Source organism: Ambystoma mexicanum, chromosome 8 (genome assembly GCF_040938575.1).
Source record: "Ambystoma mexicanum isolate Mex_15411 chromosome 8, UKY_AmexF1_1, whole genome shotgun sequence".
Classification (NCBI taxonomy): Eukaryota; Metazoa; Chordata; class Amphibia; order Caudata; family Ambystomatidae; genus Ambystoma; species Ambystoma mexicanum.
In genome coordinates, this window is record NC_090929.1 from 174023964 (window position 1) to 174051209 (window position 27246).

General features: G+C 45.5%; 1 protein-coding gene across 1 annotated transcript in view; it reads right to left on the reverse strand.

Moving 5' to 3' along the window:
• The window catches only part of SNAPC4 (small nuclear RNA activating complex polypeptide 4), a 676731-nt gene that overhangs the window by 357409 nt on the left and 292076 nt on the right, over positions 1 to 27246 (reverse strand). The window contains exon 15 of the mRNA XM_069609574.1: positions 20923 to 21008. Coding sequence (XP_069465675.1) covers positions 20923 to 21008 — 86 coding nt within the window. The remainder of the gene's footprint in view (positions 1 to 20922; positions 21009 to 27246) is intronic.

The following is a 27246-nucleotide window of genomic DNA, read 5'->3' on the forward strand; positions in this document are numbered from 1 at the left end:
TCCTGAGGATCCTGACATAGCAGTGCCTGAGTTGAGGAAAAAAGAATGGAGAGTGCCTTCAGAGTTTAATTTCTGCCCAATCACAGACCCAGAAATTGTGCCAGGATACATAGTGTCTCTAGATTTACATGCTGTGCAGGTGTCATCACAAAGGATAGCAGCAATTGCTATGGACATGCAGGGATACCAGTGGAGAACAGTACTGTGCATCAATGCCAATATGGCCCTGCGTGATTTGGCAGATGAACTCTTTGCTGACTCAGATGATGGGGAAATAGTGATGGAAATAGCAATCCCCTGTGACATAACGATTCAAATCAGACAGGTGCCACTACCCCTCAGAGCGGCTGTTAAAGCAACACCAGCATATTTCGAGGAAGACATGTCCCGGGTGCCACAGGAATTGTGGACCACAGGCCTACATGATGGAAGGGCTACAACACGAAGTAACACCTGTAAAGATAAAACTCAAGCCGGAGGCCATTCCACCCTGGGTGAAACAATACCCCCTATCTAGAGAGGCAGAAGAAGTAATAAAAGACAATATATGCACTAATGATGCAGGGAATAATAGTGCCATCCAACTCACCCTGCAACACTTTGTTTACCCAATTAAGAAAGCGAAGGGAGGGGCGTGGAGGATGATCCAGGACCTACGCCCTCTTAATGACGTAGTATAGAAAGAATTCCCCCTCATCCCAAATCCTGCCTCAATACTATGCAGCATCCCAACAGAGGCTGCACACTTCACTGTGGTGGATTTGAAAAATGCATTCTTTTCAATTCCGCTTGACCCAGACTCTTGGTACTTAACAGCGTTCACGTTGGGAGGGAAAAGGTACGAACATTGCCCCAAGGATACTGTGAAAGTCCCAGTATTTTTAACAGGATTTTACATGAGGATCTCGGAAACAAACACACAATGAGTACCATTATCCAATACGTAGATGATTTGTTGGTCTGCGGTAGGGACGAGAGAGAGTGCAGGGAAGACTATCATCCTGCTGACACTATTGGCACAGAAAGGGTATAAGGTTTATAAGCAGAAGTTGCAATATTGTTTGACAGAGGTCTTATACTTGGGCCAGCTGATATCAAAAGATGGCAAGAGAATAATACCCGACAGAGCAGTAGCAATAAAAGCAGTAAAGGAGCCCAATACAGTCAAGGAGATGCAAAAGTTCCTCGGTATGTGTAATTACTGCCAAGCCTGGATACTAGACTATGCAGCATACACAAGGCCTCTGTTGCAGGCACTCAAAGAAGCACAGCGAGAGAATACCCGGTTACAGTGGACAACAGAAATGCACACAGCCTTTGACACACTCAAAGAATTGATAACAACAGCCCCAGTTTTAGCAACACTCAATTATGATTGCGAGATCTACCTGTTCTCGCACTGTAACAGAACGCTCATGACAGCAGTAATGACACAAAAGACATGGCTAGGTCACAAGCCCCTGGCATACTATAGTGGCACACTGGATACAGTAATGCAAGGACACTTTGCCTGCGAACAGGCCCTCGCAGCCGCCACGTTCGCCATTGAGAAGAGCTCCATAATCGTGATGGGGTGTTCCGTCACATTGTATGTAGAACACTCCCTATTTGCAATATTGGAAAGATCACAAAGCACACTTACTACACAGAGAGCAACATCGTACCAGATAATCCTATCCAGTGCAAACATTCATATCGTGCGGTGCAAAAGTGTAAATCCTGCCACATTCCTTACAGAAGGATGCACAGTTAGAGGACATGCAGCAACATGATTGCGCTACATACAGAGGAGAGGATGATGACACCTCCACGGCACATGAAATAGCACTCCCAGAGGGGGAAATATATTTTGTAGATGGTTCATCGTCCATAGATTCCGAGACAGGAGAGAAGCACGTAGTATCAGCAGTGGTTCGAGTGGAGGACGGGGAATTAAAATTGATAATGCAAGAAAGATTACTGGCTCACTTTTCAGCCCAAGCAGCAGAACTAGTAGCACTGATAGAAGCATTACATACAGCTAGAGGGTGTGCAGTAACAATCTGCACTGACTCTGTGTTACGCTCACCTGGCTCCCACAGAGGCGTCGATCTGAACTGGACAGCTGCGGTCTCCACCAATGTGACGCGTAGGGCCGAGATGACGGACTGGACTGGCCCACCTAGCTTCGTTTGCTTGGCCCGTAGGAATATTCATCTGCAAATGGCGAAAATGAATTAACCACCCGTGCAGTTGAGTGTGAATCCCCCCACCCCCGCTGTTCTCCCCACAGATCACCTTTGATGTCCCCTCTTGTAGTCTCACCTGATGGTTTGAAAAGATGAGCTTTCCATCCTGCATTGAGCACAGGGGCGCGTTGATAACCAGTTGCTTCACTGGCTCGAAGGAATTGGTGAGTTCCAGAACAATATTGACTCCGAGATTCCCGGCAAGACGCCGTAAGTATGTAGTTCGTAAGAGTTCAAATGCCTGACTTTCTCTCTTGTCCGATTCCTTGCAGGTTGCAGCTTGACCCTAGTGAAGAGTTCCTCGTGGCAACCGGTAATATTCTGGTAAGGATTTGTATTTTCCAACATAGTTCGATAAAATAATGTCAATATGTAAACTGTTGCTTTCTCCCTTATTCAGGCGCTGAGAGAAAGTATGAAGTCTCAGGGAATAATAGCTCCGGCGGTAAAATCAGGTAAGTCCATTGTGGTGAGGAGGGTTCCCCTTGTTAGTCCCTTTGTTTCACCTTGCTGTCCTTTTGTTTCCCCTTAGGGGCTGGGGTTCTGCGAAGATGCAGTGGAAGCTGCGCCGACCCGTGAAGAGGAATAGTACCCACGGTGGTAAAATCAGGTAAGTCTATGGGGGGGTAACTAATATTCCTCTGTGTATTCCCTTGGCTCACATTGCTGTTCTTGTCTTCTCCTTAGGTGCCGGAGTGCGGCGGGAACATGCAGGAGGATGCGGTGGAATGTGAAGAAGCTGCGAAGGCCGGTGAGTTCAGCGCGGCGCTGCGGCAGGCGAGGCGACGCGCATAAAATAACTTCTTTCTTCCAGCTGGAAGGCGCAATGGATCGGGAATTCATGTAAGGATCAAAAGGTATTGCTCTTGTTCTAACCTTTTCTCCTTCTTTCTCCCTTTTTCTAGGAGCTCCAAACTCGAGGCGGGCATGGCAGAAGACTGCAGGAACGGTGAGCTTTACGCTGCTGGATGCAGAATAACGCGAAGCGTGTGCTGCTCTTCGGGCATGGTTTAAATAGCCTCCAAAGTAGTCCCAGGTAAATATTCCTCCCCGCCCCACCCGAGTAAAAAAATAGTCCCTAGGTAAAGTAGTCCCTTCCAAGCCTCTTTTGGCTTAGAGCTCTTGCAGCATGGTCTGCATCAGGTAAGTTTGCAGCATGGTCTGCATCAGGTAAGTTTTAATCTATATAATATAAATACTTTACATTTAAAAATGTGTGTTACAATTGTATACAATATGAAATGCAAATGATACTTCTTTATGACTTTGTGAAACGGTTAAACAACAAGCCCTGATTTGAGAAAGACGGAGATAGCGTCGAAACACGTGTTATCACATAGGGCACTGTTATTTGAAAAACAACATTAAAATAAATCTCAAATTGCATTGGAAAACTGAGAAAGATGTCGTGTCTCTTTTCTCAGAACAAACGTGGGCGTATGGGCTACATGATAAAGTAACTGCATAATTTTTTCTTCCAAATCAAATGGAGTAGAGGAACCTAGTACTCTGTTGTTACTATTCCATGCAAATAATAGGAAACATATACAAAAATACATTTAAGGGCGCTGAGGTTCAACTAAAGGAATACCGACCCTGAAGGTTCCTCATCTTTTGCAAATAGCAACAAATATAAGTTGTAAACAAAATAAAAATGTAAATGTGTATGCTTAACAAATGCTTATATCTCATTTATTAGGAGCTACAATGGCCATGAAGGAGGCCCCAGCGACAACCAACAATAGAGTAGATATAAATAGGAGAAGAACAAATGCTTATCCAAGTTATTCATATGAATGTGTGTTTGTATGCGCAGTGGTATTCTTTTCAACATAGTTTGGTCTGGTGCTGTACTGGGCTATCGCCTTCATTCCAACTGACATAAGCCAGGGAGGTGGTGGGATGAAATCAATCAAAAAAGGAACCCACCTGATATGGGATGGCTTCAGATTGATATGGACACACGGAAGCCACGTTAATGAATCGCATACCACTAATGATGAGATTACACATACCACCCCAGTCCCCCAACACTTCAATGAATCCGATTTTAGTGTTTATTCAATGAATGACGGAACGCCCTCTGAACTCACGTGGGTGCAGAACCACCCATATCCAACCACAATGTCAGCTGCACAGGGTCTCACCACCAGATAGTGTAGCTACCAGAAAGGAGGATAGCCATAACAAACACATGGCCGACCGCTATCTTAGATTGTACACAGAATGGGAGGAGGGAGGGAATGACAAGGTGCTTCAGGATAACAAGAGGGGCGGCAACAGAAGAAAGAAGAGGGCAACACAACAAAAGAGATGGGAGGAGCATTATAATTTTGGTCTCGACACAGTGGATGATCCCCCACACCCGCATCAAATAAAATAATGGTACGCTGACATGAGCAACACAGCCAAAGAAACAACAAATGAAAGTTGTTACATGCGCTTACTTATACCTCATGCCTCAGGTGCTCCAGAGGTATTGTTGCGACAAGAAATTCCATTTGCAGAGGCACAGCGCCTCATACATCTCGCGCTATGCAGAATGAAAAACACTTTCCAAGCACACACTGTTCCGTTTGAGGTGTTACAGAACGAGCAAACATGCTGCTCCAGACCGCAAGGAGTGATCTGTGTAAAGGAGTCTTTTCTGGTAATAAAAGGAACATTACATTCGGACAATAAGTGGCAGAATGAAGAGATACTATGCAAAGCTGAGGCATTGTGAGGACTGTCAGAAGAAAAGCTATCATGGCTACAATGAACATGCGCTCCAATATGGACTGATCACATAGCAAAGCTCACCTGGGTCACAGCCCTCGAGAAACCCTTCAAGTTGCAAAAAGACATTCCATATGAACTGTGTTTCCGTGGAGAAGGAAAAAAGAACATGGGAGAAAACAAGAACTGCAGAAAAACTCTCATAACACCCAACATGAAGAAAGGGACAGCTGCAATGATGGATACATACAGGGTTTGCGGCAGCCTAGCGTACTTGCACCTCCCGCAATAATGGAGGGGCACGTGCTCCCTGGCAACGTTGCAGTCTGCCCTGATGGTGATCCCAGAAAGTCATATCCAAGGAGAAAAAGCACCAATGGCGGCATCAAATGAACTGTCCCCAACGCCGACTGAAGAAGTTCCCGTGTATGTCCTAGCAGAGGAAAGCCTAGCAGAAGAAAGCCTGCAGAGCACGGTGCAGGGGAAGAAAAGGTCATCAAACTATATCTCCACCAAATCTTCAGAACTTTTGGCACAGATGCCCGATCGATTCCGGTTGTTCAGTTCTGTCGAGACATTCTTTGCGTCCCTTGTTCCCAGCATCTAGGCAAGAGCGAAGGCAAAATGGCTTCAGATTACCAGATGGGAGCTGATCCAACTGGCCAAATACACAGAAGAAGGGTTCAACGTCATCAAAGTGGAACTAAGAGCTTTACGACTTATGACAACGCAGAACAGATATGTGCTAGACCTATTAACAGTAATGGATGGAGGCGTTTGCTGAAAAATCGGAAGCGCATGTTGCACATTTGTAACTTCTGCAGACGCGGACAACGCAACGGGTCACTTTCCCATGTCATAGCAGCGGTGCACGACCTTGGAGAACACATGAAGGACGAGGGTGGAGCTCAGCAAAGCACCTGGTTCGACAATCTTTTTTCTTGGGTACCATCGTGGCTTGGAATGACAGTAAAATTACTCGTACCCCTCATCGTTTTTCTACACCTCATTTTTGTGTGTACCAATTAGGTCTCAGGTGCTGTGCTGATACAGTACCTAATGCTGCGCTAATGATGGTGACAATGGGCCGTGCAAATGGAATGGCGCAAATAAAACATGAAGAAGAAGTGCAAACAGGAGAGGCATCAGAGCCAAAATATAGAATGACCGCAATATACAATACAGGGTACATAGTAGATAATCTGTATCACACAACCATAAAGGAGCCAAGAGAATTGCAATGGTATAAGGAAGTGTGGGTGGATCTGTTGGGAGACGGGGGCTGTATCTACATGACCTGTACACCTGATGAGTATGCTAGAAGGAGGGAAAGCCTCATGGCAGTGTGTAGAGCATGGATGCCAATAAAAGGGGCTCCCGCATGGGATGAAGCAGTAGCTGAGGAAGAAGAACGTAAGAGATCGGGGGAATTACATTATTCATTACTTAAGTAACGAAAGGGGGGAATGATTGGGAGGAGGGGGTCCCAGACCCCCCCGATGCGCATTCCGAGTCAATGCACACTTCCTGGTTGTAATTTGGTGTGGCTGCTTTGGGCACAGGGCCCCGGCCACAGGGCACCCGTGCGGGAATGCCACCAGTGAACTGTAGACCTTGAAGCTAATCCAGACTAAAACCCATTAGCACTCCATTTTGTGTGCCCACCGACTCCATTTTGTCTTCCCATAATGACAGGCCAGCCATGAAACTAGAACGCAGGCCTGCAGCTCTCCCATTAAGACGTGCACAGCGAGCAAGTTGCTCCCCCCACCTCCTCCCCTCCGTTATCCCTGTGACCGTCCGGTTCTCATGGGAGACTGGTCATGCAAATGAAACAAACTTCACACTGCATCGTCTGTCTTCCGTCTTATCTCAGTGACCCAGCCGTGGCCCAGCTCAAGGCCTGGCTGCAGAGAGTCGTTCATCTCTATAAACCTGCCCCCACCATGCAGACCCAGGCCATAAAGAATACCACCCCCAGATCCTTTGAACATGCTTGAACAACTAATAATGACCCTGGAGTATGTAGTGTGTCAGGGCCACCACTGTCACCAAGGTGGATCTGTTGCATGGGAGGGAGCAACCTGGGCTCGGGACAAAGGTAATGGGACACAGGCAACCATATTTCAGGACTCTGTTGTGTCCTTATTGCAGGAAATGGGCTGGGGGCGGCAGAAAACGCTATCTGGCACCTAGACCGGTGAAAGACTACATTGCCCAGCATGCTCGCGGGTTCGCGAGCCAAAGAACTACTTGCCGGACCACGCCCGACCTACAGCGCATGCGCGCGGTGCGCGCAAGGATCCCTGCTTGCGCTGATGGACACGGAGCAGAGAAGACGTCTTGGCAGAGGGCTCCTGCAGGCAGCGACTTGCGGGGCCACCCCCCGCCTGTGAGAACTGCAGGCCCCACTCACCCAGACAGATAAGTGCTTCTCCTTCTCAGTGCATGCTTTCGCAAGCGATCAATGTGGATCGCTTGTCAGTAAAACGAGACCAGTGTATGTAGAGGCCCTCGTGGGGAATACTTCCTAGGCAATCAGGCGCACGTACGGGCCGGAGAGCTGGGGAAGGCTTGGGCACGCCACGTGGTGTGGCAAGACTTGGTTGCAGACCTTTTACGAGCACCCGTAACGCCGAGTGCAGTAACTCGGCGTCTTGTGGAGTAGAATGTTGATGTTTGTAAACCGTGTGAAAACAACACAGACTTGACCTGGCCTCACGTATGTTTTGGTTCTCTTGTAGCGGAGCTCCGCAGAACTGACAGCACGAACATCTCGCTCTGTGCTGAGGCATTACGGCAAGAACAGGCAGTCGCCTCGCAAACAATTCTGCAGTAACACTCAGAGCTAAGTGCTGTCTCGATTTCTACCTATTGGGCGAGTAGTAGGGGTGTGGGGGGGAGGTCGCAAAGGTTCAGATTGTGCTTGGGAGATACCAACCCAGGAAATGCTTGATTAGGGGCGTGATGGAAACGCTCATGTATATGGTTTTATGTTAATGCTCATATACGGTGTCTAAGCTGGAGGTTTTGGGAGCACGAAGGTGTACCTCAAACTCAGGAGCTCCAGCAGGGAACACCAAGGTGAACCTTTCCCCAGTCCCCTTACCCAATCCAAAACCACTCCCTTACCCACTTCCCGGTTACCCTAATTCCCCTTACCTATCCAATCCAGCGGACCCTAACCCTCTTTCCCTGGCGGGTCGCGGTGGCCTGTGTTTCCTAATAAGCCAGGCACCAAGATCCAACGGGGAGATAGGTGTACGTGCTACCTCCGCGCAAGACGGCGAGCCTGACAGTAGCGCAAGCCCACGTATCTTCAAGCGCCTGGGTAGCTCGTCACCATGGAAGAGGTTTTAGCAGCCTTGCAAGATTTAAAGGGGGAGTTACAGGCCACCCGCCAAGATTATGTGAATCTAGCAGGGCAAGTGCATACATTGACCTTGCAGAGCACTGCCCAAGCTACTCCTTTACCCCGGGATCACGTTCCTCCCACCCCAGTCCAGGTACATGTATCTACCGATCCACCAATACCATTGGCAGCCCCAGAAAGGTACCATGGGGACCCGCAACGGTATAACCAATTTATCATGCAGTGTCAGCTACACTTTATTACCAAACCCAACATATTTCGTAGCGCCCAGTCTCGCACTGCATTTGTAATATCATATCTGGGTGGGGATGCAGCTTCTTGGGCCACGCCCTTGGTAACCAAAGACGATATAATATTATAAAATTGGGATACCTTTCTGGAGGAGTTTGGCAAAATATTTAACCGCAAAGCAGCAACCTTGATTAAGGATAAAGAACTACTCACTCTGCGCCAAGGAGCCAAGGACTTAGTTACCTACGTAACCACGTTTAATCGTTTAGTAGTAGAAACGGACTGGCCAGAGGAGAAGCGCTTGGCTTTATTCTACCAAGGGTTGCGGGAAGATATGAAGGACCACATTGTGCAAGTAGACCCCCAGCCAGAGACCTGCTCTTCGATGATAGATCTTGCTTTGCGATTGGATCAACGACAGAGCGAAAGAAGGCAGGATAGAAGGAAATGGGAACCCAGACCCGTAGCTCGATTTGACTAACACCTAAAGACTACCAAAACTGAGAAGCCAATCGATGAGCCTATGCAGATAGGAACAATTAGTGGGCCATTAACCAAGGAAGAAAAGGACAAGAGGCGTAAGGAAAAGCTCTGCCTATATTGCGGTAAGGGAGGACACTTTGTTAGGGAATGTCCCGCGAAACCTAAAGGGGAAACTCCGGGAAACGAGAGCGCTCGCCAGTGAGGGTGGTCCAGGCGAGCCAAGCAGAAAACACCCCAAAGCTTTTGGCTAATACCAGTCACGTGCAAGTAGTCCATGTAATGATCCCAGGGCAGATTAGCTGGGGCATTCGACAGGTGCCAGTCTTACTGATGATTGACTCTGGGGCCACGGGCAATTTTATTGATCAGAACCTAGTAGAGAAATTAGAAATACCCCTCCTTGATAAGGAACGTCAGGAGGAAGTTAAGTCGGTAGACGGTTCGCCGCTTACTTCCGGTCTCATAACAAAACAAACTAGGTGGGTACATCTGGAATGCACCCCCGAGCATCACAAAGTCATCAGATTCGATGTAATTGCAGCGCCACAGTTCGGAATGATCTTGGGATTACCCTGGTTAAGGAAGCACAACCCAGACATGAACTGGGCTCAAGGCTCGTTGCGTTTCTCATCCAGTCATTGCTCGACGCATTGCCACCAAAACCCAGTTGTGGTCCCGGAAGTGCAACAGATGCCAAGTCAGAAGCACATGATCGGGAATACAGAGAGTTTACCAGTCGTCTACCAAGCTTACCGGGATGTTTTTAGTAAAGCCGCAGCAGAAACCTTGCCACCTCACCGCACGTTTGACTGCAGGATCGATCTAGAACCAGGAGCAGCATTACCGTGTAGTCGCATTTATGCCTTGACGGAATCAGAGAACAAACACTTACGGAACTACATCGATACAAATTTAGCTAACGGTTTTATTCGACACTCCATGTCACCAGTGTCATCACCGTTATTCTTCGTCCCCAAAAAGACCGGAGAATTAAGAACATGCATCGATTATAGAGCGATTAACCGAATAGCCATAAAAAACCGATACCCGCTGCCCTTAATCCCTACCTTACTGGATCAGGTACGAAATGCTAAGATCTACACTAAGCTTGACCTTCGAGGGGCCTACCATTTGGTGCGGGTGCGCGAGGGGGACGAGTGGAAGACCGCATTTAGAACCAAGTATGGGCTCTACGAATATCAGGTCATGCCATTCGGCCTCTGCAACGCACCCGCCGCCTTTCAGCACTTCTTGGATGAGGTTTTGCGGGGTTATTTGGATCTCTTCGCCATTGTCTACATAGATGATATTCTCATTTATTCTCAAACCTTGGATGAGCATCAGGACCATGTAAAAGCTGTTTTGCAGCGTTTAAGGGAGCACCAGTTGTATGCCAAGATCGAGAAGTGTGTGTTCCATCAAACTACAGTGGAATTTTTGGGATTCATTCTCTCCCCAGAAGGCGTAACCATGGACAAAGGCAAAGTGCGAACCATTATGGAATGGCCATCCCCCACGACTGTCAAAGACGTGCAAACAGTGCTGGGATTTGCCAACTTCTATCGGCGATTCATCAATGGGTTCGCAAACATGGTGCAGCCGATTACTCGTCTATTGAGGAAAGGTGTAGCGTTTCAATGGGATGCCGCCGCTGAAGCCAGTTTTCTGGCCTTAAAGAAGGCCTTCACCACAGCTCCGGTCTTATTATATGCGGACCCGACTCGTCCTTACGTTGTCGAAACGGACGCCTCGAGTTATGCTCGCTGGGCCATATTGTTCCAACGGGATAACACCGGTCACTTACATCCAGTGGCGTACTACTCTCGTACCTTGTTACAGGCGGAACGCAATTATGTAATTGCAGACAGGGAATTATTGGCTATTAAAGCGGCATTCGGTGAGTGGCGTCACTACCTGATGGGAGCTCAACACACTATAACAATTTTGACCGACCACAGAAACCTGCAATTCCTGAAATCAGCCAAAGCACTAAGCCCCCGTCAGTTACGTTGGGCCATGTACTTTGCCGACTTCGACTTCATAGTCACATACCGTCCAGGTGCAGAAAACAGGAAAGCGGACATCCTATCTTGTTACCCGGAATTGGAATCCAATTGCGAGATGGAAGAACCAAAACCTATAGTACCACCAACATGCATCGTGGGTAGTGTGGTAGTTGATGACATGTTTGCCAATATCAGAAAAGCATTGACAGCTCGCGATTTGGCCCAGTGGAACGATCCTGACAAGAAGAAGACTGTAAAGGATGGACTACCTTTCTTCGGCACGGCTCTATATCTCCCCACGTCAGCAACTCGTCAACAAGCCATAGAGTGGTGTCACGATTCCCCATTTGTAGGACACCCCGGAGTAGCCAAGACTTACGAGCTGCTAACACGTCATTTTTGGTGGCCTCGGATGAAGCAGGATGTTCAACAATACCTACGTATGTGTGAATGTTGTTTGAGAAACAAGGCGGATCACCAGAAACCAGCCGGGTTACTACGCCCCTTGCCCACGCCGCCAATGCCTTGGCACACAATATCACTGGACTTCATAGTAGACCTACCAAGGTGCCATGGTTATACCACAGTGATGGTAGTTGTGGATTCACTAACTAAGCTGGCGCACTTCGTACCTTGTAAAGGGGTCCCCACGGCTCAGGCTTTGGTTCACCTTTTCCTCCAAAATATTGTCCGTCTACACGGCATACCCCTACATATTGTTTCGGATCGTGGGGCGCAATTTACATCACGCTTCTGGCAAGCTTTTTGCACCAATGCAGGAATGCAGTTAAAATTGTCTACCAGTTATCATCCCGAGACGGATGGGCAAACCGAACGGGTGAACCAAACACTGGAGCAATACATACGGTGTATGACATATGATAACGAAAACTTGTGGGCAGACGTCATCTGGTTGGCGGAGCTGGCATATAACAACACAGTGCACGCATCTACCAAAGTATCTCCTTTTTACGGCACTTATGGCTTCCATCCGCGCTTTCAGCCAGTACCAGTGGTAACGAGTACAGAGGTAACGGCTGTTGCCTCGCTCAAGGAACATTTAGAAAAGGTCTGGCAGAGTATGATGGCTAATTTGAATGCAGCTAAAGCATCCTATAAAACGTACGCTGATGCTGGCAGGGGACAAGCCCCGACATATCGAGTTGGGGATAGGGTGTGGTTGAACACGCACAATCTGCACTTGGTAGGGCCCCGCAAGTTCCAGCCCAGGTTTGTGGGTCCATTTCCTGTGGAAAAGATTCTCAATCGAGTTGCTGTCCGCCTTACCTTACCAGCACAAATGAAGGTGCACCCGGTATTTCATGTGGAATTACTCAAACCAGCCCCAGCGTCCATCTGCCCAAAGAGACCTCCCCCAATAACTGTTGCCGGGGTTCCTGAGTTCGAGATAAAAGCAATTTTTGATTCACGTTTTCGCCAGGGACAATTGTATTATTTGGTGGACTGGTTGGGTTACGGGCCTGAGGAACGCTCCTGGGAACCAGCGTGTAATGTTCATGCTGCCCGACTAGTACGCAGGTTCCACAAAGATAATCCCGCTAAAGCAGGACCTGTTGGGAGGGGGAGTACTGTCAGGGCCACCACTGTCACCAAGTTGGATCTGTTGCATGGGAGGGAGCAACCTGGGCTCGGGACAAAGGTAATGGGACACAGGCAACCATATTTCAGGACTCTGTTGTGTCCTTATTGCAGGAAATGGGCTGGGGGCGGCAGAAAACGCTATCCGGCACCTAGACCGGTGAAAGACTACATTGCCCAGCATGCTCGCGGGTTCGCGAGCCAAAGAACTACTTGCCGGACCACGCCCGACCTACAGCGCATGCGCGCGGTGCACGCAAGGATCCCTGTTTGCGCTGATGGACACGGAGCAGAGAAGACATCTCGGCAGAGGGCTCCTGCAGGCAGCGACTTGCGGGGCCACCCCCCGCCTGTGAGAACTGCAGGCCCCGCTCACCCAGACAGATAAGTGCTTCTCCTTCTCAGTGCATGCTTTCGCAAGCGATCAATGTGGATCGCTTGTCAGTAAACCGAGACCAGTGTATGTAGAGGCCCTCGTGGGGAATACTTCCTAGGCAATCAGGCGCGCGTACGCGCCGGACAGCTGGGGAAGGCTTGGGCACGCCACGTGGTGTGGCAAGACTTGGTTGCAGACCTTTTACGAGCACGCGTAACGCCGAGTGCAGTAACTCGGCGTCTTGTGGAGTAGAATGTTGATGTTTGTAAACCGTGTGAAAACAACACGGACTTGACCTGGCCTCACGTATGTTTTGGTTCTCTTGTAGCGGAGCTCCGCAGAACTGACAGCACGAACATCTCGCTCTGCGCTGAGGCATTACGGCAAGAACAGGCAGTCGCCTCGCAAACAATTCTGCAGTAACACTCAGAGCTAAGTGCTGTCTCGATTTCTACCTATTGGGCGAGTAGTAGGGGTGTGGGGGGGAGGTCACAAAGGTTCAGATTGTGCTTGGGAGATACCAACCCAGGAAATGCTTGATTAGGGGCGTGATGGAAACGCTCATGTATATGGTTTTATGTTAATGCTCATATACGGTGTCTAAGCTGGAGGTTTTGGGAGCACGCAGGTGTACCTCAAACTCAGGAGCTCCAGCAGGGAACACCAAGGTGAACCTTTCCCCAGTCCCCTTACCCAATCCAAAACCACTCCCTTACCCACTTCCCGGTTACCCTAATTCCCCTTACCTATCCAATCCAGCGGACCCTAACCCTCTTTCCCCGGCGGGTCGCGGTGGCCTGTGTTTCCTAATAAGCCAGGCACCAAGACCCAACGGGGAGGTAGGTGTACGTGCTACCTCCACGCAAGACGGCGAGCCTGACATAGTGTTTGTTCACGCTTTATTATAAAAAAGCAAAAGTCCTTTTTATATTTGCCCAAATAGAATGGGTTACTCATGAACTGTTTTATTGCATGCAGAGTATTGAGAGAATTGTAGTATATAACAGTATATCAGTTTTGTTGCATGAAATATGTACAAACGAAGCACTGACATCAGGTCTCATTTGTATAAATGTGAAGAATACTAAAGTGTAATATGATGTTTGATAGAAATAGATTGTAATAACAAAATGCACAAAGTAACATACCACTGCACATGTCAGTACAAAGCTACCTAATTTTTTGAGCTCAATGTAAATACATGCGCAGAATCGTGTAACAGCAACCAAGCATTCATGTGCTGCAAACAGCATGACTGCATTGTGATAACATGTGTTAAGGCATACATGTAAGAATTTGGTAATGGAATAGTTGATCCAGTATAGAAAATAACACGCATATGCATACACAAGTTACCGCTGTGGGTTTTATAACGGTGAAGGCACCCAGCCACATAGTAATGATAACACGCTCTGGATGGTCACATTACAACGCAATAATTATGTGCTAAAACCTTCCATAACAGACTAGGAGATGCTTAATGATGGTATTTAGATAGCTTGCCTCTAACCCCCGCAGAAAAACCTATGACCATTGTGGTATGTGCCTTTTGTGACCCAACCTTTCTATGTATAATCTAGCCCATAACTCCAGTGCCCTCTTTGTTGTGTACCAGATGGACATTCCAGACCACACAATCGTCTCAAGGCCTTGGCCCCTTAACAGTATATCTTAGATGTATACAAACACATTGTTAAAGTGTCCATCAGTAGATCTAACACCAGCCTCAAGAAATGCACTGTGACCTATGCCCAATGATATTTAACATACATTTGAGAAATGTCTTTCCTTTGGTGTTACGGTTTGCAGGTCATGGAAGTCGCAAAACATAATAGATAGCATATTGGATGAATGGGTATGTGTGGCCACAAGGGCAAATGTTAAGTAACAAATAATATGTATCATCCTGAAAGCTGCCCGACACTGCATGCCAACCTGATTAGCCCAGCTGACCAATTGACCTGAAAAGCATCATCACAGCACCACGTGAATTTGCACCAATCACACCGCACCGACCCTATGGCACCTATATGTGCCAGTCCCTCGTGACCAATCCCAACTCATCATGTGCCCCCTAGGCCTGCCCTCTCTTGGATGGCACAAAAGCTGTATAAAATTGACTTGTAACATGTTTTCTGCAGAGCGCTCTCGGCGTGAGCATGGTAGAATTTGCTCACCCTATTTTAGATAAGATTTTTGACTTCACTCGCACTTGTCCTGGTCTCATTCCCCTTGGGGGTGCATCCTATTTGACTCCTATTGGGAGAGTTAAATGCATTTTTGGGGGCTTCTCACTTTCAAAATTCTCCTTACTCCCAAAGGCAGAATATAAAGGAATCTAGAAATACTGCCTTAAATAATCTGTCTTCCTCTGTAATAACACATTTTAAAGGTTCATCTTTAAATTATTCTTGGGGAAATAATTCCACCCTTAAAATCAAGAAGTTACTTATAAGAACTCATTTGGTTATTGAGGACTACAGGTCCCATAATCCCATAAGTACTGGGACAAGGAAGAGGACTGAAGAGTTATGCTGTAGTAGTAGTCAGGCAATTAGAAGGGGCTAGAACTGTGACTGGGGTGTGTGCAGTAGCAGCAGAGGACGAAGGAAGAAGGGACAGAGTTGGCAATTCAAGCAGAAGTGGGAGAACCAGAGGGACGCTGGAACGTTAATACAGCAGATTTCACCTGTGAGGGCCCTGTTCCCCGAAGCTCTAAAGAGCAGAGGCTGTGCAGCTGAAGACATGCAGGAAGGCTGCCATTCCCCAAGTGAGCCTGATTGCAGAGGTTGCCGTGCAAAAAGCATGTCAGAGAACATGGCTCACAGGAGTGACAGGGGCTATTTAATGGAGGGGCCGGACCGGAGACACCTTCAGCAAGGAAGGGTGTGGGTTCCACGTGAGCCAGAAGCAGTAGAGGTTGTGCAACATGCAGAAAGAGAATCACAAAGGCCGGCGAGTCAAACCCGGGGTTCCGATTCCTTGCACGAGCACTGCTGGCAACAGTATCTAGCTAAATATTCACTTGTGTAGAAGTAGAAGTGAGCTGAAATTGTTTTTTGAGTTCCTAACAAGGGGACAACGGAAAGTAGCACTTGCGTGCGATCAGAAATCTATTTTTTACTCACGTGAAAGCAAACACTGCTGAAAGCCAGTTAGACCCTTGAACATTTAAACCTTATGAAACTTGAGAAGAAGTGGTCGCATGTGCCCAATATGATTTTTCAAGTGAAGGGTACCTCTTTATTCACATGAACAACCATTGTTCATAAAAGAAGTCGAGTGTTTAAACATTGTATCTGCAGTTAAAGAGAGCACACGCATTGCCCAAACCAAGAGTATTCCCTTATTGAGAATGAAAGCAGCCTTTCTCAAAGCCAGAAAACGGTCTAACAATTACTGTGAGCCCAATAGTAGTTCAACCTTGCCTAAGATACAAGTCTGCAAGCATTACCTGAAGCCAAGAGAGTGGCACTAAGGCTTCTGGGTAATTATTTGGCTAACAGTTGGCAGAGAGGAGAAGGCAAAGTTGGGGAAGGGAAACATTGCTGCTTATACAGATCACTTGAAGATGACATAACATATATTGCCAAAGACTGTAATAGAAAGAGAGAAGTGGATTATAAAGGCAAAGTAGGTTGCTGGTGTGGCAGACAGACAAGAGAGGCAAAAAGGCTGCCCCTTTTGACGAAAGATATCCAGAGGAAGAGTGATGCCTATTTGAAGGTGTTGCAGTGCCTTAAAGTGAATTTTGTCAGAACATGTCTTGAGAGGAGCTTGTGTGAGCTGGAGAAGCGCATTTCAAGCCTGACCCCGACTGAGGGAGGCTTGTGTGAATTGTGGAAATGGTATTGAAGGCATGAGCCCAACTAAGGGAGGCTGATGTGAAAGATAAGAGGTCTGAGCCCGACGGAGAGAAGCCCATAATTTTCCAACTACAAGTATCAGAAAGCATTGGGAGAAAACAAAGGTAACGGTTGTCGTAGTGGTCAGGCATAGTCAGAAGCCAAACCTTTGCCGTCACGAAAGTCTTCGACCAAGAAAGCTTGGGGGAGGGTATCCCTGAGACCTTTATGAAAGATTGTGACTATTAAGACAAAGAAGTCTATTTGTGGAATAAATTTGCAACCATTGTTTTTGGAAAGTCCAAACTAACATTTTATTATGCAAGAAGCCTAAACACTCTGTTGATTCGCCCCAGTAAGCCAGAGTGTGCCTCACTGGGAAAAACTGTGCTGCCTAAGTCCCTACACCCTCGAATCCCATTGTCGCTAGATGAAATTGTGGGGAAGGGATTCATCATTGCTTCAAACCCCTAGCCGTCCTGATCCTTTTGTTGAGAGCACTATCCTCTCTGTTGAGAGCACTATCCTCTTCATTGTTTGTACATTTCCCTTGCACCTTTTTGTATTAGAATTAGGGCAGGCATTAGGTTTAGAACCTTTTGTTTTGACTGTACTGAGTAGGACTATTGGTCGAGTTTACTCCCACTTTAGATTTAGGGCCAGTTAGGAAGTCTCCAAACCCTTGCAAAGTATTAAATAAAGCTGATGAACTTGCATCTCTTTTTTGTGACTCGTCTTTTGATACCATGAGTTCCTCACACTACCTATGTGGATTTCCTTGTTTCCATTTGATGAACATTGAAGCTTACGTTATTGTTAATCATGGGGAAGGGTGTCCACCTAGGCTACTAAAAGATTAACAAGAAACTGTGAATATAACTGTTGATGTTATTTGAATTGCCATATATTTTCTTTGTGTATTTGTGTTTAAGTGTGAGGGCCAGACATCCTGTGTTAGAGTGTTTATAAATGGCATGTTTTAATGAATCATCAAAAAGTTGTCTGCCTCACTTTGCTGAGCCAGCACACTTACAGGTGGGCTTGGAAGTAACATTAGTAGATAACTTTCTCTTGTTGTGGCCCTGGATCACTTTCCACTGCATTCATACTGAGCAGACTGTTGAACTCTTGGACCAGTCTGTCCATGGATAGAAGATTATGACTAGGTGTGATATGGTATACATTTTTGAAAAGCTAACGTTCACCAAAAAGGGTTATCATGGCACAAGAGTAAAACTACCAAAGTCCAGCAGACTATTCGCGTGAGCACAGATTAATGAGGAAAAAGGAACGGCTTGAGCTTCACTTGAAAGAAAGGATGATCATCTATAATATGGATGGGTAACAGAAGGGAGTACCAAAGCAATGCTACGTTGATGGAAAAGGTTCTCTCCATTTCCGAACACTAAACCTCAGGACAGACGGAAGATATTTGGCTACAGATCTGAGGTTTCTAGACAGATTATATTCTTACAATGTGTCTTTCCAAAAGAGCCATGGTCCAACAAAGGTATGTTTAAAGAGTGGGCAGATTTAATTAAAACAGTGCAGTATGATGATATGCTATCAAGGGATGATGGAGTGGACAATAAACTTTTCAAACTTCGATTTTGGCTCCTGGTACAGTTAGGTAGTGTATAACTAGAAATGTTTGTGATGGTTTGCAGTTTGCACTATGGAACCACTATTTAATATATAAGTGATAATGGCCGATGAAACAACAGTTTTTGTAGCGCTATCTGAAATGTTTTTATCGAGGGGGAAGAATGGGTGGGTGCAGGTAAACTGGTAATGTGCTGTTCTCATTATTCTGAATAGCTATGGACTTTGTTGTTGTAAATCATTGGAAATGGTAATAAAAAGACATTTGTTAAAAAGTAAGCCTTCTAAAGTTATGAAAGGATTTTTTGCACTGGACAAAGAGCTGTGCAAGGGTGCAGAAGAAGGACTCTGACACAAAGGTGGCAAGGTTGGGGCTAAAGACTTTTATTGAGTAATAAATCAAAAGAAACCCCATCTTTCCCTATTCCTAAAATGGGGTTTCCCTGCCTCAACTAAAGATCTAAGGTGACTATCAGGATGTCTGTCAAAGTAACAAGGGTCCACCGTCCTGTGTAAAGAAAATCTTACTTCTTTCCTTTACAATATGAACAAAGGAATAAAACGGTACTATTCTGGTCCCAGGAGAATGTCTCCCTTTTCCTGGATTATGATCAAAGTTCCACACAAAATCTCCTTGGTGGCCAGGAGAATGCCTCCCTTCTCCTGGCGTTTGTTCTCAGTCTCAAAAACCCCGCAAGGACTCCCTTCCCAAGGTCGTAAAGTTCGAAGCAATGTTTAATTTCTCGGTGGGTCAGGAGAAGGCCTCCCTTCTCCTGGCGTTTGTTCTCAGTCTCAAAAACACAGGGGAATGACTTCCTTCCCCAGGCTTGCTGTACCTTCCCCCTCGCCAGAGTTGCCTGAAGATAGACTCCCTTCTCCTGGTAATTACAAAGCAATCTGGTATTTGAATTACCTAAGATCCTGATGTTGTTCTTCGTCTCAGTATTTTCCAGAACCTTGAGGTAATATACTTTACAACAGTACATAGGTCTACTGTCTACAAAGAGGTTAGCAGAAGGAGAGGCTACAGTGTGTGGGAGTCTGATTGGCGGATGTTTAGATTCATGGCAGATTTCTCTGTGAAAATGTGATCGGTTGATGAAACTCCTGAAGGTATAGCTTCTGCACAAACAGTATTCACTCCAGTCCATGCTGCAATTGGACTGGTTCTGAGGAGAGGGTGTATAAATGCTAGCAGAGCAAAGAGGTCCTATTTTTTGTTGTAGTGGTCTTGTGGACGAGGACAATAACATGGAAATACAGCAAGTTCCACAAAAAGCAACCCCACTTTACACACTATAGGAGTGCACCCTAGGGGTCAGTTCACCTAGGGATCAGTTCAGTGGTAGTCTACTAAGCATTCTAAGTATTCTTGAGTAGGGCCAAGGGGTCAATAAACAATTTTAACACATTTTATTCAAAAACAGAATATGTTAAAAACAAAACTTTTTCCATAAAAAAGACATTGAAGATCAACAAATACATGATTGTGACATAATGTCCAATTCAAGAGAAACAGACCACTACTCAGGCAAATTGTGGTCTTGTCTGTCTCTTCTATTTGAAAACAGTTTGGGATCAGGTGTCCCGCTGGCCAAGTATGCTTAGTAGACTACCACTGAACTGATCTCTAGGATGCATGCCTATAGGGTGTAAAAGTGGGGTAACTTTTTGTGGAACTTGCTGTATTTTCATGGTTCTGAAGAATTGAAGGAGTTGGGAGGAGAACTAGGCTTAGAAGGTGTTATGAGCCTTGCTCACAGAGGCATATGAGGACTATAAGGTCTGGGTGATCTTGGTCTGTGCTGTTTGCATCTCATCTGACCTTCAGGGTTTTTTGGATTCTGTGGAGGCTCTTTAGTGGTGGATAAGTCCTTTGGAGGTGTTTAGGACTCTGTCTACAAGAGTATTGATGAGGTACCCTTTCTCGATGGAGTCTTCTTCAACATCGAGACTGATGGAGTCAAAGCTATCAACATCAATGGCAAGTTGTGCCTGTATGTCGATGTTTTTGACTTTTGACAGCATCTCAACGGAAGAGTCTCTCAGCGGTATGAACATGTGACAGTCTCTTTTCTTGATGCTGAAGATCTCAAAGTTGATGGTGGAACTATGACCGTGGTGATGCTGCAGATTCTCTAAGTCACAGCCTAAAAAAAGTGATCAAAGATGCTGCTCATAGGTGTATCCTTTCAATGTTCACATATATCAAGATCCCATTGTGGACTAGCAAATGTCCTAACCTGAGGCACATCTACCAGCTGGACTGAATGCAGAAAGTCATTTTTGTGGAATCAGAGACAAGAAAAAGAGAGATACCGCTTAACAAACTATGTTTGTTTTGGCAGCTCCTTTTCATATCAATCGTAAAATGGCTAGCAATTCAGCTAAATATTCATGTGTACACTAAACTCGTTTGTACTTCTTCCAAACATCCTTAAGCTGAAGACAAGCAACTTACCCTAGCACCTATACTCATCTTCCATCGGTGGAGACACTGCGAATCGGTCCGGTTTGGCATTTCTGAAGCAATTTTAGCCCAGTGACCTAGAAGATGAATAGATCAAATACTTAATCCTGGTGATGAAGCAAGGTCCCTCACACCAACTTGAAACATAACAGAAAGGGATATTAAAAATACCTACATATTTTATTTGGGCATAAATATGAAGAAAATAACATGAGCTTATCAGATCAAACATACTTTTCTTTTCCCTAAAAATCCTCCACTGCCTCAGCTTGTTTTGTTGCAAGATATTCGGCTGACTCCTTTAGAGTTTGGATTTCTCAAATGATGCTCTGCTATACATTTGGTGCTAAAAACAATACTGGCACTGATCTCTATTGAGGAACAACGGAGCCATGCCCTTGTGCAGCTGAATGCATCAGCTTTTATTTATTTATTATGTATTTATTTACTTTGTTTTAATGCACTTGTATTCTGGTTCCACCTTAAAACAAGATAAATTAAACAGAATTTTGTACAGCACTGATTGTCCCTAATATTTGAAGCACAGCTTATCAACAGTGGTGGTAGAAAAAATGAAAGGTTGCATTCTTGCATGTTGTTGTGTAATGACTAAATCAAGATTGTTTTATTTTTCAAATATGTGTTGAAATGACAAACTGGTTGGTTTTTAGCTTTGTAGACCACCTTTGGTGTTTTTACTGGCTTGTCTTCAGTGACATTTCAATACAAAATGTAATGCTCAATTCAATGCTGCATACAATTTAATCAAGTCTGCCTTTTATGACTTTGGGGGTCATTTTGTTGACAGTTGTGAGGGATCAAGTGTAAGACTCAGACTCAGTAACACATTTTGTATTGAATAAAGACTTTTATTATCAAAATAAAAAAAAGTCTGAAGTAATCCTACCTATTCCTAGCGCTAAGAGGGATTTGCCTGCATCAACAAAACGAAGTAACGTCTGTGTCAGTATGTCTGAAGCAAAAAGAGTTTTCTGTCCTGTGTCCAAAATCCTAAGCTGACCCTCAGACACTAAACTCAATATAACAACAAATGGGAATGACTCTTGACTGAACACCTGCAGCTTCCTTCCGAAGTTTCAAACAAAGTCTCTAAGCTCAGGCGAAGAAAATAAAAAATAAGGAAAGTTCCACCAGAGAAGGGCCCTTCCCTTCCCCTAGGGATTTTTTGGTTGCTCACAATGTCACTTTCGGATATTTCTACAATTCCAAGGAGTATGGCTCTTCCCTCGAGTTTTCTCAGTTTACACAACACTTTCACTTTATTCCACAGAGATGTCCCTTCCCTTGAGTTTTCTCTTGATTCTACAATCCCAAGGAAAATGGTTTGAGTTTTCTCAGATTCCATAACACTTTACAGTTCTTTCTCTGGACCCCTGATGCCCCGTTCAGAAAGGGGTATGGTTCTTCCCTTTTGGTCCACAATTAAAAAGGGGAGGGAGATCTTCCCTCAGCTTCTCAGCACTTTCTGGGTATCTCTGCCCGCCTTCTCCAATCCCTGGTTTACTCTCCTGCCAGGGTTTTATTTCACTACTTAGGTGTGAGTCCTAGACTCGCTGAGTGCCTGGTTTACTCTCCTCCCAGGTCTATTTGAGTCCTCTCAATATTTGAGTGCAAATCCCAGGTTCACACTCTTCATTAGCATTCACTTGTTTCTGTATCCAGGTAATGATATTTTTCATATGTCTGACCACTGACCCTTCTCCAACTGTGCTAAACTTCCCAGCTCCCTTGTGTGGGTTTTTGCTCTTTATTAACAGCACACAGCATCTTCTGTGAAGCGCCCCGGTATCCCAATCTCCTTCTTTAGTCGTACCAGTCTTCTCTGACAGCTTTGGCATCCCTCGCATCTCTGTTTCCTCCACTGTTTGTCTGCTGCCTGGAAGTGCATCTTGTCGGCTTCTTGGTTCCTGCCTGGCCTTCTCTTTCTCTCAACAGCTCCTGGTGTTCAGGATGGCAGCGCGGCTAACACTCTTCTGCCTGAATTCCTTGGAAGCCGTCCTCGCCAGTCTATTGACTCCGGTCTACAGCTCGCTTTCCTCGGTGACCCAACCAGTGTCTGGAGGGCTGACTCTCTCGTTCTGTTCAGGTATTCCATATTTGAATGCCCCGGCACCTGTTAACATCTTCCAACAACTAGAACACAGAGTTGGCTTTCCGCTTCTAGTGATCTTCATCACTCCATCCCTCTTCCTCGTCTCAGTGTTATAAAAGGGGTTGGGGTGTACATAAGACTCAGTACTTGTTGTCTTATTGTTAATAAAGGGAGAAGGATGTATGTAAGCCCCAGAACTTGTTAACATCCACCAATGACTAGAACATGGTGTGGGCTTTCAGCTTCTACTGATCTTAATTCATTCCTCTATCCCTCGTTCTTGTCTCAGCATTAAAGGGGGAGGTATGCATATAAGGTTGGTGACCAGTAAACAACAGAGGTTCTTTATCCACAATACAATATGCCATATAAGAATGGGGAAAAGACACATGGTTGTTATAAAGGAAACCATGTAAAGAATGATTCTGGTCTAATGTCTTTACCCTGCCTCCATGGAGTCTGTCTTTCCCACGTGGTCCTCCCACATATAGCAGGTAGCTTCTGCCTTTCCATGGCCATGTAAGAGAAGCTTCCCTCCAGGGAAGCAGCAACGATATTGCTAGATTTGTCACACATTGAAAATTGCACAGAGGGACCTGGCAACATGTGCACTAACAAACTGCAGTCTTCTCTGGGCAATTTTCATGCTTCCCACTGCCAAGTGTAAATAACGTGTGTTAAAACTTGCAGATCCGTTTAAACACATATTTTTCCCACTTTTCAATGCAAAGAAATATAAATGCCTTCTGCAAAGTACACATGCATTATAAAGGATAACCATGGGATCCACCTGCTTTTAGCATTGTTTTTCACCAGCATGAAAATGGCTTTCGGTTTTAACAGGTGAAGTAGGCATGGGAGGCAGAGATGTGCTGCCTGCCAAAACAACCCGAATCCCAGAGCACAAAACGTAGTGTTAAACCAGGCATGACACTTATAAGCCTGGTTTTAATATCAGTGATCTGCACAATGACCGCTTTTGTTTTCTGTACTATCATCACACACCCCAAAAATGTATTTCAAACGTTTAAGCAAGTCATGATCAGAACAAAGATTTCTGCACATCTGTAGACTTGGGCGACCTGGCTCAAATTCAATTCAAGCCTATCAAAAGGATAGGGATTCAAATTGCCTAAAATGATAAAAATGATTTGGAGTGGAAATATGGAATGGTTCAAAAGATGTAATTACTGATTCGAGCAGCAACATGGCAGAGTAACCTCGTGGAGGGATCGTTTCCCTCTCCCCCAGTATGCTGCCCCCAACAGGTTGTCAGTGCGTCCAATCTGTGGGATTCTGCTCCTCACCATGGACCACCTTCTCGGATTCCAGGAACCCATCGGACTCCAGCAGACTGTATTCCCTTTTCCTTTGCCCTCAATGATCAGCCAGGCCTCAGGTGTGCTCTAGCCACAAGACCTCTGGCTCTGATTGGTGCAGTGGTAATTGGTCGCACCTACGCAGCAAACTAACTATTGGACATGGGGTAGATGTGCCAACATTACATTTGGTCTGGTCAGTTGTATTGGCTGCTATGGAGTGGCCAGCATTGCGTGTTGAGATGGATCAACAAGAACCACGAAAATTGAAATGTGCAGTTGATTCTCTTTATTTTCTCAAACAAGAGAGGGGTGAGATAAACAGGAACTATGGGTTTAACCATAACAGAACAAGAAAACCATTCCTGGATTTGGCCAGCATAAACAGTGTCACGACATAAGCAATGATAAAGTGCTAAGGGGGGATTCTATATCCTGGGGATACTAGTCTCCCTCAGGTCTCTAAATCATCAAAAGCTTTCAAGGTTATGGGGTCCAGCTGCTTCTAGGCTCAAAACCTTAGGTATATAGCACTTAGCCTTGTCTTTTTCCAGGACATGGCGTCAGGTATAGTGCATTCAGCTAGTTTCTTTGTCCAGTCCTCTTCAAGGTGTTCTAGCATTCTGCTCACTATTTGCAATAAACACAAATAGGATAGTGTTAGGCGCACTGCTTCCTGGTCCTGATAAACAGTGCCCCAGTTCACGAGCCAAAACTGTTGATTCTGATAACAAATTCACATTTGAATCACAGTATGGGGACATCCCTATAGATTCAAAAATGTATCCTCTCATTCGATGTAATGCTGGCTGCAAAGGAAACATCATTAAACCACACCGTGTTAAAGCACATGATCCTACGGAAATGTTAGCTGGAATGTAAAGTTTTAAATGGTTCAAATAATTAGCAGCTACAACTGTGTGATTACAAAACATAGTATTATTAACGTTGGTAAATGTGATTGGAGTGTGTGAACACAACTGCTTCTCAAACACAGTTTGGTTGTTGTCTTTGGTAACATTTAGCTGTTGACATTTGCCAACGTCCTTTGGTACACAGGTCATTGTATAGCAGATATCATCTTGGGTGATATTGTAAGTAACTATCTGAGTAAGTTTTTTCCACTTTTGGTTTGTTTCTTGGCAAAATGTGCAATATTCGTAGAGAGAAAACAATTGTCACACATCACAATCCTCCACTAGAGAGTCATTGTGTAGAACTCGAAACAAATATTTCCTCAAAACTGAAGCAGGCATTGGCACCTCTACCGGACATGTAGAGGTCCATTGCATTGTCCACCTCTGTCAAACAGAAATATGAAATGTTCAGAACTTTCCTTGCGAGTTATGCCCACATGTTCTCCGCTTGGGCCTTCATCTGTGAATATCTTTGCTGTGCTAAAGACATTTCTCCTACATCCGCCGTCATTGTTTCTTGAGCTTGTATTTGGCGTGTTCTCAACACTTTGCAAATTTTGTTTGTTGTGCCTGTTGTGGCTGGTGTGCCAGCGTCGGCATCAGGCAACCCCCCAAACATCATTCCTCATCATTGTCAGACTCACATTGGTTGGCTGGACAAATACGACATCTTGTTTTTGTTGCAGTGTGTCGTTCAACCCTTCCAAATGGAGTCCATTTAGTATTAACATTAGACCAACCAGGCACAGGTTCTACAAGGCAAACCCGAAAAAGAGATATCAATGTTGATAATCATTCTCTTAAATAGCATTTGTCTGATGGTACACAGTTCCATTACTCCTTGCCAGGCTCCATTACTAAAACTACTTGGTCCTTGCCCGTCGCTATGAGATCCGCTGGTACGGGTGGGCTACTTGGTTTTTCTATCCACACCTTCGCACCCGGTACCATGCTGTCTGATGAGCCAAAACCATGGTCCCCACAAATAGTTAACACTGTAGGGTGCTCCCCCTTTCTGATCATGGAAAATTTAACAGGTATGACAATAAGTTGGGCTATTTGGTCTTCCTAGTAATAGGTAGCACTTGGTCTCCGCTGTTCATTAAAATGACTTTAATTTCTCCTCGATAATCAGCCTATATTACTCCTCACACTACTTGGATGCCCTTTAATGCTAATCCAGATCTAGGGGCAATCAATCCCATGTGTTCTGGTAGGATCTGTACGCCAATCCCAGTTTCAATTACTATTATACCTTTTGGTTCTAACCTGATCCCTTGATGAGCATGCTAGTCTACCCTTGCATATTCTGGGGTTGCGCTGTGTGGAGCTAAAGCACCTGGTGTTATTGCCCAATATAACAAAGTTTCGACAGCTGAATTAGGTTGCATCTATGTAAGGAAGACATGGTATCAAGAATCGACAGACACAAGTGATCACAGTTCAAGGGTGTTTATTGAAACTGTGTATGTAGGTTGATAAAATGCCTAATCTAAACCTAAATATAAGATGGGAGCAAGCTACAACCATCACATGAAAAATAAGGCAGTACTAGTGGCGTTGTGTCAAAATAAAAGGGCCTATACAAAAGGGTGTGGGAAAAGATTCACAAGAAAGAAAGAAGTGTTCATAAATGATAAGTCAGGATGTGTAACCGGGGTTCTCCCTGCCCCACGTTTTGAGCACGGGACAAGGTGGGATTCGGAGCACAGCATACACTCGAGCCTTCTCAGCACAAGACAGTTCCACTCTCAGCTATAAGGAGCGGCGATGGTCATGTCTCTTGTCTTGTCTCTTAAAAGGACCTTTTGCAAACACAACAACTGAAAGGTTCCTCTTGGATTTCACTTGAGGAGGTGTTTCTTCACCCCTGGTTCCCCTTCTTCGAGGTGCAGACCCCTCTCAACACAGCCTCCCACTCGTTGGGTTCACTCTGGCTTGTAGTCAAAATATCTTCTTATTGCAT